The 12,132-nt window shown below is 53.1% G+C and overlaps 7 protein-coding genes across 7 annotated transcripts; 3 read left to right on the top strand and 4 right to left on the bottom strand.

The window, feature by feature from the left end:
- Positions 1-442: 442 nt before the first annotated feature.
- CCOS01_16158 (uncharacterized protein) lies at positions 443-1,390 on the top strand (the record flags this gene model as incomplete). The annotated part of the gene is made up of 4 exons (XM_060464295.1): positions 443-536; positions 594-657; positions 708-1,299; positions 1,355-1,390. The coding sequence occupies 4 exons, from the start codon at positions 443-445 to the stop codon at positions 1,388-1,390; spliced, it is 786 nt and encodes a 261-aa protein (XP_060305059.1).
- An 86-nt stretch (positions 1,391-1,476) lies between these two features.
- CCOS01_16159 (uncharacterized protein) lies at positions 1,477-2,049 on the bottom strand (the record flags this gene model as incomplete). Its single annotated transcript, XM_060464296.1, has 2 exons — positions 1,477-1,834; positions 1,904-2,049. The coding sequence occupies 2 exons, from the start codon at positions 2,047-2,049 to the stop codon at positions 1,477-1,479; spliced, it is 504 nt and encodes a 167-aa protein (XP_060305060.1).
- Positions 2,050-2,573: 524 nt separating this feature from the next.
- On the bottom strand, positions 2,574-4,097 carry CCOS01_16160 (WD domain-containing protein; the record flags this gene model as incomplete). The annotated part of the gene is made up of 2 exons (XM_060464297.1): positions 2,574-3,844; positions 3,893-4,097. The coding sequence occupies 2 exons, from the start codon at positions 4,095-4,097 to the stop codon at positions 2,574-2,576; spliced, it is 1,476 nt and encodes a 491-aa protein (XP_060305061.1).
- Positions 4,098-4,517: 420 nt separating this feature from the next.
- Positions 4,518-6,389, top strand: CCOS01_16161 (uncharacterized protein; the record flags this gene model as incomplete). Its single annotated transcript, XM_060464298.1, has 1 exon — positions 4,518-6,389. One exon carries the CDS (start codon positions 4,518-4,520, stop codon positions 6,387-6,389), a length of 1,872 nt encoding a protein of 623 aa, XP_060305062.1.
- Positions 6,390-6,966: 577 nt separating this feature from the next.
- On the bottom strand, positions 6,967-9,117 carry CCOS01_16162 (uncharacterized protein; the record flags this gene model as incomplete). The annotated part of the gene is made up of 4 exons (XM_060464299.1): positions 6,967-7,122; positions 7,174-8,330; positions 8,356-8,563; positions 8,659-9,117. 4 exons carry the CDS (start codon positions 9,115-9,117, stop codon positions 6,967-6,969), a joined length of 1,980 nt encoding a protein of 659 aa, XP_060305063.1.
- A 361-nt stretch (positions 9,118-9,478) lies between these two features.
- CCOS01_16163 (uncharacterized protein) lies at positions 9,479-11,129 on the bottom strand (the record flags this gene model as incomplete). The annotated part of the gene is made up of 5 exons (XM_060464300.1): positions 9,479-9,957; positions 10,010-10,467; positions 10,529-10,967; positions 11,020-11,064; positions 11,117-11,129. 5 exons carry the CDS (start codon positions 11,127-11,129, stop codon positions 9,479-9,481), a joined length of 1,434 nt encoding a protein of 477 aa, XP_060305064.1.
- Positions 11,130-11,530: 401 nt separating this feature from the next.
- CCOS01_16164 (OHCU decarboxylase) lies at positions 11,531-12,067 on the top strand (the record flags this gene model as incomplete). Its single annotated transcript, XM_060464301.1, has 1 exon — positions 11,531-12,067. One exon carries the CDS (start codon positions 11,531-11,533, stop codon positions 12,065-12,067), a length of 537 nt encoding a protein of 178 aa, XP_060305065.1.
- Positions 12,068-12,132: the final 65 nt, after the last annotated feature.

Raw genomic sequence — 12,132 nt, forward strand, 5'->3', positions numbered from 1 at the left:
TCCGGTAATGCTCTCCTTCAGGGCAGTACACCGTACAACTTGATGTATTCCAGACGCTATTCTCATCTGGGTTCCAAAAGTCAATTGTATTGCAACCTCATATTCACTAATTAATCTATTCGGGACGCCGTTCCCTCGACAAGTTTGGTTGAAAACAGCCTTTACCACCACCACCTACAGAACACATTGCATGACTCCCGGAGCTCTAAGTGCAGGAGCCAAAGATGGATCATAAGGAGAGGAGCAGTTAGTTCCGTCATTGGACTTCAGCTGACAGATTTTTGGGACTGAATGCAACGTGAATAAAAGCCTCTTTGATCCTCCTCGAGTATATAACCATCCACACTTGGCATCCACTTCAGTCGTTCCAGTCGCCAAGCTTTCAAAAAGTCGTGTTGCAACCACCAAAGACTCAGTTCGCGTTCGTTCCAACTCTTTTCAAATGAGCTTGATACGTGTCTTGGCTACCGGGCTATCAGCAGTCTTGCTCGTTAGTCCCGTTGCAGCGCAGACTACAGCACCAGCTTGGGGGCAATGTAAGTCATAATAGCCTCACCTGATCATGCTATAGTCAGTATCTAACACGGTCAAAGGTGGCGGCAGTGGCTGGACTGGAGCTACAAGCTGCAGTAGCGGCTATACCTGCTCAGTTCTCAAGTAGGTCTGTCATCACATCAATCCAAACCATCCGCTGACCGTTGAGACAGCCCCTATTACTCTCAATGTATTCCAGGATCCAGCACTCCCACAACCTCATCTACCAGACCTGTTTCAACGTCCACTACCCCTATCGCAACAGGAACTAACACCCGTACGACTTCTCGCGCAACTACCACTCTTGTGACCGTGACCACCACGGATGCAGGTGGCAGCGGCTCTGTTCCTACAACTCTCGTCTCTGGATGGTCCTGGATTCGCGCCGTGGCCTCGCCCAACTTCCACAGCTACCTCCAGGCCAAGCCCACCGGCACGCCCAGCAAAGCCTACCTCGATTCACCTAGCAGCGCGGGTCAGTTCAAAGTTGAGGACGGACAACTTGTGCATCTGACTGGATCATCGCCACTTTACCTCAATGTCGAGAACCCGACAGACAAGACGCAGAGAAAGCTAGAGACGTGGTTTAGTGCAAGCAAAGGCACATATGGAACTTTTGCCTTCCAGGGCGATACGCTTACTTGGAGCACACCCGACATTAGCCGGCCCAACGTGGCTGCATGGCTTGTTTGTGAGAATCAGGAGGTGTTCATTAACACGGGGGCATATCTGTATCAGACGCCCGTTGGTTGTTTTGATCAGACTGTGAGTGAAACCCTCGACTCTTGCAAGGTAGTGCCAGGAAACTAATCAGAATTAGATTCATTCCTACGGAGGTTCGACCGCAGACCTCTAGTATTACCAAAATATGTCTACTAAGTAGAAAGCTCGACATTCAAATGCATTGTCCTCCATGTAGTGCTTCAACAAGCCACACCACAACTACTCCACGCTCTCTTCCATCTTTCTCTTGCCCCCGGGATTGTTCATCACCATGGTAGTCTCCAAGGTGAACTTGTGCGGCCCCACATAGCTTTGTGACTTGCTCCCATCTGCGAGTGTTGTGTCCTTGAAGTACGACTCGTCGAGGTGTATCCCGCCCAGCAACGAAGCATGACTAGTAAAAGCCCACCAGACACTGAAATGCATCCCTGTCCCCATCGGCTCCAGACTCCATGTGATAGAGTTAACGTCAGTGCAGACCACCTTGTCGACCGTTGGTACTTTAGGACCAGTGTCCGTGTTGATGGTACAGTTAGCAAAGTCGGCGCCAGGGGTGGGCTGGACGGAGAATATGACACTGGTTCGGTTCGCGTTAGCAAAGAGTCTTGTAACGACTTGTCCCTCGCCGTCTCGTAGTCTAGCTTACAAGTTTCTTGTGCTTGGTGGAAGACTTCCCGCGAAGAACCTGTCCACCTCGAAGACTGCTGCAGTACGTGCGGAGTGTTCAGCCGGAGTAGAAGGGGCACCATGTGCCAAATGGCAGAGAAGAGCCAGACTTGCAAGATACCGCATGTTGAAGAGAACGAAATGATCTAGTGGTGTGAATTCATATACGACTCATCTATCTCGAGGATGCTAGTTGAAATAGTGCCGCACCGTCTTTATTTATGCCGGAGACACTCGGCCTCGCTCCCTTAACTCTGGTCACACTGAGCAAAATTCGACAATCCCGATAACCTCAAAGGATTACCCGAATATTCAACCGCTTTTGAATGGTCGAATGAGGGTCGCCAAAAAGGCCCTCAATCTCGTACCCAGAATCCAATATGATACCTGAAATAGAACTTCCTTGTGACCAACGGGTCATACCTAGAGAAGCAAACATCGACCATCCTGCGTTATACGAGAGTACCCAGGGCTTTGTGTAACAAAGCATACGACTTTTAATTCCTACCAATGGGCTTCTCATCTGTGTGAGCGCCCAAGCCATGCAGAGTTCTTCAGATCCAAGTGTATCAACAACATGAACACGCAAAAAGGCATCCATCATGAACAAACAAAGTTGGTATCCCATTAACTTTTGACTAACCATCCGTCTAAACGCTAATCGTACGGAAAACACTGAACTCATCACCAGTAGCCATCAAGCTGCCAGTGATCTGGGGATGCCAGTGGAGCTCCTTGACGTTGGACAAGTAGTGGACGAACAGAAGCTGAGGCGGCACGTCCTTGACACCGCCGGTATCCTTGCTCTCCTCGTCGTCCAGCTCGACAGCCAAATCCCACAGAGTAACGGTGTTGTCGCCCGCCGCAACAGCAATGATACTATCGTCTGTGGGGTGCCACTCGATACTCGTGACCTGCTCCTTGTGGTAGTTGAAGCTGGCAATCGGCGAGGGCTTGTCGGCAGCAGAGGTAGAGCTCTGCTTCCACTGGCGCAGATCCCAGACGGCGAATTCGCCGTCGTCGGCGCCAGACGCAAGCAGATGCGTCGTGAGGGGTGACCACGACATGACGTTTACATCGTGGTTGCTGACATGCATTGAAAGCGCGGGCTTTCTGCTCTTGCTACGGACATCCCAAACGCGTATTGTACCGTCGCTTGAGGCGGATGAGAAGACAGACTGTTCCGAGGGACTCCATTGAATTTCCTCAACGCTGCTGGTGTGACCCTGGAATGGCCGGGTGTCGGTGACGAAACCGCCGCCGTCGGTGCGGGTTGTGACGTAAATGAGACCATCGTTGTCACCGGTGAGGAGCTTTCCACTGGGAACAAGGGGGGACCAGTCAAGAGCATAACCCTCTGCTTTGTGGGCGCGAATGGTCGACACTGGCTTGTTCTGCTGCGCGGAGATGACGGTGCCCGGGTTATCGAAGGAGTAGATGTGAGGCGTAATATCGTGAATGAAGACGTTGGATGACTCGGTCATGGTGGCTGTAAGGGTCGTAGGAGGTCTGGAAGCATCTTGCGAGGGGATCTGATGGGCGCGGATTCGGTTCGTAGTCGAGTTCAAGGGGATCGCCTTGTGCTCAAGGATGGGCTCGGCGTCCTCATCGCCATCTTCGTCGTCGTCATCAGATTCCTCGTCGTCCTTCTCCGTACGGCTCAGACCGCTGAACTTCATAACCATCAGCTGGTTCTCGCCAGCCCTGGCGTTCTCTGCTTGTGTACCAGCCACGGTGTACATGGTGGCGGGATAGACCTTACGGTTGTCACCAAGACTGTCGCGGAGAATATCGAAAGACAGACAGGGCCATGGCGTGCTCAGGTTGTGCAGCATCTCGTAGGTAGAAACATCGGGCGCGAGTGTCTGTCCCGCCTCAAGCTTGTTTCGTCCGACGATGAAAGTGCCCTGGTCGACGGCAGCTAAACTGGTCAGCTAAGTTCTATGTCGCGAGGCCGTTGATATCGTACCTTCCCTCTCCTCAGCCTCCCTCTCTGCGTCAGGGCGTCCGTCAACACCGGCCTCCATAATTTCGTCCTCCTCGAACTCATCCTCGAATTCGTCCTCGAACTCGCCCATGTCGGGGGCCTTCTCGTCAATCTCCATACCCTCAGGGCGATCACCTCCCTTGAGGGGGGCATCCCCCATTTCGACATCAGCAGAGCGTTTCGACATGATTTTGGGCCGTCTTTAGAAAAAAGAAATGGGAAGTGGTAATCGGGATTCTGCTCTTCTCGAAGCCGGACTGCGACCTGCAAAATCCTAGTGCCGCAGAAAAAAAAATTGAGGCCCCGCGATTTGTGGCGGCGACAGTACCCCGCGTGGCGGTGCTCTAAAATGGATCACTTGCAGGGGCCGTTTAAGTGTGGCTTGACTTGAAATCGAGAGCACGTGACCTCGTACGTCCGTCGCGTCACCCGCCATTCCACAGCTTCCAGGCGCACCCCCGTCCCGTCGGTGTTGATTGCCCCGCCAGGTCGAATGAGACCTTGAACACCAGACGAATTCAGGCTTAATTGTCGCTCGCACTCCGACCTGGGGATCTATGCCAACGCCGTTCCCCTCGAAGATGGTATCTAGAGGATTACCGGCACAATGGCGCCGCAGCAGAACACCTTCGCCGTCATTCCAGACGCCCCCGGGCGCGTCGGTGGCCCCGCGAACAGGCCGCCGATGACATCGAAGCAGGCTCAGAAGCTATACAAGCAGGCGAACAAGGAACCGAGACGATCCAAGACTGAACAACGGAAATGGGAGAAGGAGAAACAAGAGGAGATTCGCAAGGAGCTCGAAAAGGAGCGCGCGGCAGTCAAGGCCAAGGCAGCGAGAGAACGAAAAAAGGCCAAGGAAGAGGAGGCCCGAGAGAACAGGCGAAGGGCTGGGCAGCCTCTATTTGACTGTCGACCAAGTCAAGACACGATCGCGCGTTTCGTACGAGGAAATGGTTCGCACAAGAAGAGAGATTCATCTGGAGAACCGATACCAAAGCCCGAGACTGCCTCTGCCGCCTTGGCCGATATCGAGCCGAATAACTTGGCGTCAACCGCGGCTTCCAAGCCTCCTCTTCAAATTGAGTCATCAGAAGAGAGAAAACCCTCAACTGGCTCCATGGCACCACCTCCTCGTCCCTCACAGATAACAAAGTCGGCCATGTCATCTGTTCAAGGCGCAACTACCTGTGAAAGACAATCTTCGGCTGAAGGAGTCGTGCCGAAGCCAATAGACAAAGATGCTCTCACACGACAGCCCCTGAAGCCGCTATTCACGGCACCAGAAAAGGCCCCAGCTGTAATGGCTTTCATTGGACCTCCTCCACGACCTGCTGTGAAGGCCAAATCAAGGCCTTTCATGATGCCGAAGGCGACATTACCAACCCATCAGCCACCTCGGCACAAAATTTTCAAGCAAAAGCCGTCTCTCCAGCCTTCTATCCAGATCAAAACAGAGGTCTCACTGCCAAAAGAGTTGCCATCCCCAAAGTCTGCACCGCCAAAGTCATCAACGGCGATGCCTCCGCCTCCAGTACCATCACAGAAGCCCAGAGTAGAGGCTGCAGAAGACAAAGCGCCGACGGACATTCCCATACCAATAATTGCACCGTCACCAGGAGTCCGATCGAAACAAATTCTACCGCCACCAAGGCCATCAATACCGCAGATGCCTCTACCAAGCACACAAGCAATCGTGCAAAATTGTTTCGATGACTTCTTCCCCACAGCCTCACAACTCGCTATAGAGCTTGAAGAGGATTTCGATGGAGCTCAAACTGCACTGCCTTCACGTCTGAGTGCTCCCATACCAAGCAAAGCTCCTGCTCAGGGGTCTACCGGACCTCTCAGTCGACCGAAGGAGACAGGGAGCCTGGCGAACGAAAGAAACTTACCACCAGCAAAGAGCAACTTCTCGGCCATACAAAACCATGAAAGCAACTTGAGTTCGCGGCATAAACAGATAGCCAACCTAGGGACACATGTCCGTGCAACACAACCACCAACCTCTATTACCAACAAACTCCAGACCCGACATGGGCTGGCTCAAAAGGAGCAGATTCAGAAACAACAGCAGCAGAAATACATGATGCCTCGAGCGGTTTCTGGCCCAAAATTGATCACACATGGTGTGATTGCAGCAGCACACAGTACGCCTCTAGTCAAGCGGCAGGGTGCTCCGCCACTCATTGCACCCAACCGGTTTCCAAATCGTGGCATTCTTCAGGAAATCAGTAGCAACCACCGGCCTGCACCAAAACCTACAGTTGCAAAGGCTTTGCATGTTTTTGACGACTTTTTCCCCTTGATCTGCACTCAGGACCTGATGATGTCCTCTCAGGAGGTGCTGGATATAGAATCCCCGGCCAAAGCAATGACACAGTCATCTTCAGGTGGACCGGTAACAAATTCTGCCTCGTCACTCATTGAGATGGATTTGGGGTCTATAGATTGGGATGATGACTTGGATGATTTTTGATTCGATACATGCATACACGGAAAGGATGGAACAAACGGGCATGAGGTCCAGACCTGAGCATCACAGCGCGTCAATGATTAGCAATAGGAAGGCACTTCTGGAATTCTATACCCACAAAGACGCAAGAGCATGAGCATGCCGGTTGCTTCATTAGGAGATGAAAGATTTTTCCTCTTTTTCGTTAGTAGCAGATGCCAGACCCAAGGGAGAGGTTCCGAACGATGATAAGACGGAGCAACTGAATAGAATTATTCACGAGAAGACTCTATACAGGGGATTGTTTGCGCTCCCTGCCGCTAGAACTATGTGCTCGTGTCCTTGATCATGTACAGCGCGTGCCGCTACAAGGAAAATCATCCGCTGAGAGACCTTGTCCCTCTCACTGGACTCCTCAAATATCAAACCCCTCAATTGAAGGGAGGAAGCAAGCCTATACCGTGACCATGGGAATCTCTGACCGATCATGTGATGCCATCCCACCCCCAAACGCCGAGCTAATGCCACCCATGCAACCGGATGACGCCAATTCTCATTCGTCTCTTTGAAAGACTGACTTTGCGTCACTCTATGCCGCAGCTCAAAGATAGATTCCAACCCAGGCTGTCTTGTTCGTAGCCTGTGTCTCGCAACCATCGACTGCACAGGTGAGTTTGCTTTCATCGTCGCGCCCAAATCCGGTATTCGGGCGCTTAGCTACCGGCTTGCGATTCTCGTAGCAGTCTTCGCAGTAAACCTGGTACAGCATCAGTAAAGTAAGTGGGACGCGTGTAATGTTGATCCTTACATGTCCGCAACCCTTCAAGGCCCAAAAGTGATGTTCACTGCGCTGGCGCTTGTTGCCCTTCCGCGCAGATTGCTTCCCGTTGACAGGCACGTCAGGGTCGTAAGCCAGTTCCTCGTTGCATGCTGGACAAATCACAACTAAATCGGAGGCGGTGTCCCTCGTATATCCAGGTCTAGGGGGAGGCGGAGCTTGGTGGACTGGTTTAGGTGATTCGGCGCGTTGATCGAAAGCGCCGTGCTCGTATTGAAGTTGGATATTGCCAAGGGGGTTGTTCAGGTCTCCTCCTTGATTAATACGATTGTGCAACATGCCGAGCAGCTGTACCTCGTCCTCAGGACCAGGGTAGAGCCTGAAAGGATACAGGTGGCGCCTTAACCCGGCTGCTAGCCCACTGAATGCACTTCCGTTCGGGTTCAGCATGAATCCGACCGGCTGTCGACTGCGATCGCGCTGACGAGGTGGCTGTGGAGGCGGCGGTACATGCGTACGTCTTCTCGGAATCTCGGGTGAGTCGTCGGTGAGGTCGATGACGGGTGGTGCATTGCCGGCGAGAATGCTACTGTCACTCCGCGAGAAAGACGGCGGGTTCCTGCCTTGGGAATGTTGTCTTCTGGGATTCGTCGGAGGTCGAGGAGCATGTCTCTGGATAGGGCTGTCGGGTTCGTTGGTCAGGTCGATGACATCGGCAGGGCCGTTTTGGTTGTTTTGAGGTCTCCTCTCGTTTCTATCCTGTTCGAAGTACAGCTCCAGATCCACAAGAACATCGCCTGAGCCATTATGAAGGGCGGCACCGCCTCCACGTTGCCCTCGCATGCTTTCATCTCGGCCACCTGGAGGTGGCATCCTTTGTTCGCGGAGCTGTGGCAACTGATCCATCTCGGCAAGAAGCGCAAGCTCAAGCTCGTCGGCAAGATCGGGAGAGAAAGGGTCCGAGTCGTTAAATAGCGGATCGTGAGGGTCAATCTCGAGTGACATCAAGGACTCTGAATCGGACTCTGAAGGCTGTGCCTGTGATTGTGAATCAGACTCAGAGTCCCAATCCACCTGCGCATCGGCTTCGGAGTCGAATATGCTTGAGCGGTGATCGACCACGTCGGAGGAGGATTCGGGAATGTAGCCTTGGTAGGCGGCCTCGATGTCGCTATCGTCGTAAAGTTCTTGCTCAGGCAAAAGAGATGCTACCGAGGGAGAAAGCGGAATCGTAGAGAGCCGAGACGGAGAGGACGCAGTCGATGGAGAAACTGATATTGAGGGAGAAGGTGGAATCGTAGAGAGCCGAGACGGAGAGGACGCAGTCGATGAGGAAGCTGATATTGAGGGAGAAAGTGGAATCGTAGAGAGCCGAGCCGAAGAAGACGTCGTCGATGGAGAAGATGGTGGAGAAACAGAGCTCATATTATGTCTATCGAGCCAATATGGGTTGGCGCTGGAGAAATAATTAGCTTAAGTCCGGCAGCTCCAGTCAGCATGTGGCTACGCACAAACCGTCTGTTCCTCGGGTAGGTGTCTTGCGTGCGGGAGGAAAGTCGTAGTCGTGAAGGTCGGGTCGTATCGGGAGACGTAAAGTAGAAGTGAACCTCCTACGACGGGCACAATGGTGAAGCGACCATCCCGTGGAAGCTGTTGGTGTGATCGAGATGTGGAAGAAGGAAGAAAATCCGAGGGCGCTTCGGAGCACAAGGAAGAGGCGAGGTCCTTGGACTTGCCCGTCGTGGTTGTGGTGTTGTTAGGTTGGTGGCGGTTAAAGGTCAAGTGCGGGTCTAGGCCATTCAGCGGAAAGAGCGACGGATGGTTTGGCGCTTCAGCCTTAGATAAGCTCGCACAGTGCAGGCGCTGCAGGGGGGCAACACCGCCGATAAGGCAGGAGCACCTCTGGACTTTCAGGGTAAGGTGAGGTAATTGCGGCCGGATATTTGCTAAGCGACGGTGCCCTGCATTCCCCATTGTCTCCATGCAAGCTCACCAGGTAAGGAAGGTAGAGACGGTAATATGTCCCTGAAATGATTATGTCATAGTCCCGAAAAGGGACAGAAATGTCAGGATGCACGTTCGCCCCAGCACACTACCTTGTGAATAAGCAACTGCCTCAAGGTGTCTCGAGACATCTTTAACCAGAGTCAGCAAGCCTTTCACTTGACTGATATGGGGATCCCGATGGTTTTTATTTGTTCCTTCGCGGTTTTCTTGCAAGACCAGAGTACTTCATACTTCATACCTTGTGAGCCCAAGACTTCGGATATCATTTTAGATGCGACTCTCCTGTCCCCATTACTTATAATACAGATCGCGAGACATGCATGTCTGCTTATTCTTGCTTGACTCCAAACACTGAAACAACGCCCTCCTCGTTGACGGAAACCAACTGCTTGGCCCCAGCACCCCACTGGACCGACAATGCAGCCACCGACGTTCTGAGGGGCTCTGACCATTTCTTGGAGCTCTTGGTGTACTGTTGGACAGTAATGCCGCCGGCACCCGCGGTTGCCAGGAACTGCCCACTGTAGTCCCAAGCAAGTGACTGCACTGGGCCCCCGGTCTCTAGTGTCTTGACCTTTGCAGCATCTCCCTCCTTGCGCAGATCGAAGATGGTTACAGAGCTTTGACCCTTGGCTGTGGCTGCAAGCCAGAAGCCGTTTTCTGAGAAGGTCAGCGCCTCGACAGCTGCGCCGAGATCGAATGCAGCCGCAACCTCCAACGTCGTGGTCATGAAGAGCTTAATCTCGCCTGTAACGGTTCCAGCCGCGAAGAGGTGTCCATCGGGGTGGAAAGCAGATGATGTGAGGGCTGCGCAGGTTAGCAAGCTGGCATAGGAGTACTGGGGGCTTTAGTCGCTTACCAGAGTCGGCGTAGGCACGGCTGATCTTCTTGAGGGTGTTGAGATCGTACAAGACAATGCTCTTGTCCGAGCCAACGGATGCGAGGAGGTCGCCGGTAGGGTGAAGGCTCAAGGATGTTGCAGGACCTGCATGTTCAGAGATTGACGCAACTTCGCTACCACTCTCGAAGACCTTCACTGATCCCTTGCTCGTGGCAAAGATGAGCTTGCTACCAGTCCACACAGAGTCGATGACCGGCTCGTTGACCGCAACTTGGCGTTCGACCTGGTCTGCCTCAATAGAGTATATCGCAGCATCTCCTGAACGACCACTGATGGCCGCATAACTTCCTTCGGTGGCCAGCGACGAGGCATTCGAAACCGGTGTTGAAGTGGATGCCACAGTGGTCAACAGGGCGACCTCTTCGGACGTAGCCCAGCCCTCGGGGACCGGACGCTTCTTGCGGCTCTTGGAGAGTCTGTGGCTTGTTAGTGAACCGTTCTAGAGTTACCCATGCCTGTGCCTTCTGGAAGACTGACTCTTGATGCTTTGCGTTGACCTTGTCAACCCATTCCTCCGGAAGACCTTCGGCCGAATCAATAGCCATGGCATCCCCATTTGTGGCTCCAGCGCTGACGCTGACCTTGGAAAGCGCCTCTCTAGCCTCATCTCGCTCCTTGGACAGACGCGCAATTACTCTGACCGCGGCATCGTGTTGGTACAATGCTGTGGCAAGCTCCTCTCGTGTCCTCGCAAGCTGTTCTTTCAGGTTGAACGTCTCGAGAGCGAGCGCATCCCACTCATTCTGGAATGTCGCAAGCAAGGCCGGAATCGAAGTGAGCGTCGGGGGTCGGGGTCGGACAACGTGAGACTGTGTCAAAGGAAGAAGGTCCTCGATCGTCAGGGCTTCGCCAGTAACAGGTTCGGTACCATTCTCCTCGATGTATTTCTCGATCAATCGCTTCTCGAAGACGGTGCCTAATTACAGTCAGCATTTTGGGGATTGACGCGACCAGGCGCAAACACGTACCAGACTTCTTTGAGGCAACGGGCTCCTGAGGAGCTTCTCCAGAAACTGAGAAAGCAGTCAGCAGTTGCGCAAGATACTCCCGAGTATTTGAACCTACTGGCGCACAGCATTGTCTCGAATGTAGCGATATGAGCCGTCACAAAGTTCGTCCGCGTCAACTTTTCCCTTCCAAAACAAAACTTCAGCCTTGCCGCACCTGCTGTTCCAAGGCAGTGTGGGTCTTGCTTCGCAGCTGGTGAGCACGAGCCACTCCATCACGTGTGGCTAGTTTTGATGGAATGTCCCGTCATCGGCGCCTCCCGCCCTGACTTATCTTATCTCTATCTTATCGCACCGTGAAGTATCGCTGACATGAGGTCTACCTTACCTAGGTAAGGTAATACCTAAGGTACCTCATCAAGCACCTTCCACTGCCTCAAAAGCGATGTTAAAGAATAAGCAGGTCATGAACGGTCATTTACTCATTGCTTCATCATAATTCAAAACAGCGAAGTGCAATTTGCAGTTCACTATGGCTTCTCTACCTGACGTCAAGAGTCTCAACTCCCTCCCCGTGGAGCAGCAGGTCAAGGTCCTAGATGCGCTCTTCGAGCCGAGCCCCGCGATTCACGCCTGTCTTCTGCCCTCTATTTCCACAACATCTTTCCAGTCTTACGACGAGTTCATCAATCAAGCTCAAAAGATCTTCGAGGCTCTTACGGCGGACCCTACACAAAAGGCGCAGCTACACTCAATCATCGGTTCACACCCGCGTCTCGGGGCCAAGAAGGTTGAGAGTGCTCAGTCCGCCGCAGAGCAAGCCCAGCTTCAGAGTGGAGACGCCACAGAGCTGGCTGCGCTGAACGCCGAGTACGAGGAAAAGTTCCCAGGCCTACGTTACGTGGTGTTCGTCAACGGTCGAGGTCGGCCGGAAATCATGGAAAACATGCGTGCTCGTATCTCGCGTGGTGACTTGGCTCTCGAGGAAATCGCCGCCATCCAGGCAAGCTGCATCCTTGAACTTGGATCCTCGAGACATTCTTCTAACGAGATAGTAGGCAATGTGTGATATTGCCAAAGATCGTGCAGCGAGGCTGCTGGCCGCTTCAGGATGAACGGCATAGAGCGTCCTCG

The sequence above is a fragment of the Colletotrichum costaricense genome (genome assembly GCF_030867565.1).
Source record: "Colletotrichum costaricense strain IMI 309622 chromosome Unknown Scaffold_28.1, whole genome shotgun sequence".
Lineage (NCBI taxonomy): Eukaryota > Fungi > Ascomycota > Sordariomycetes > Glomerellales > Glomerellaceae > Colletotrichum > Colletotrichum costaricense.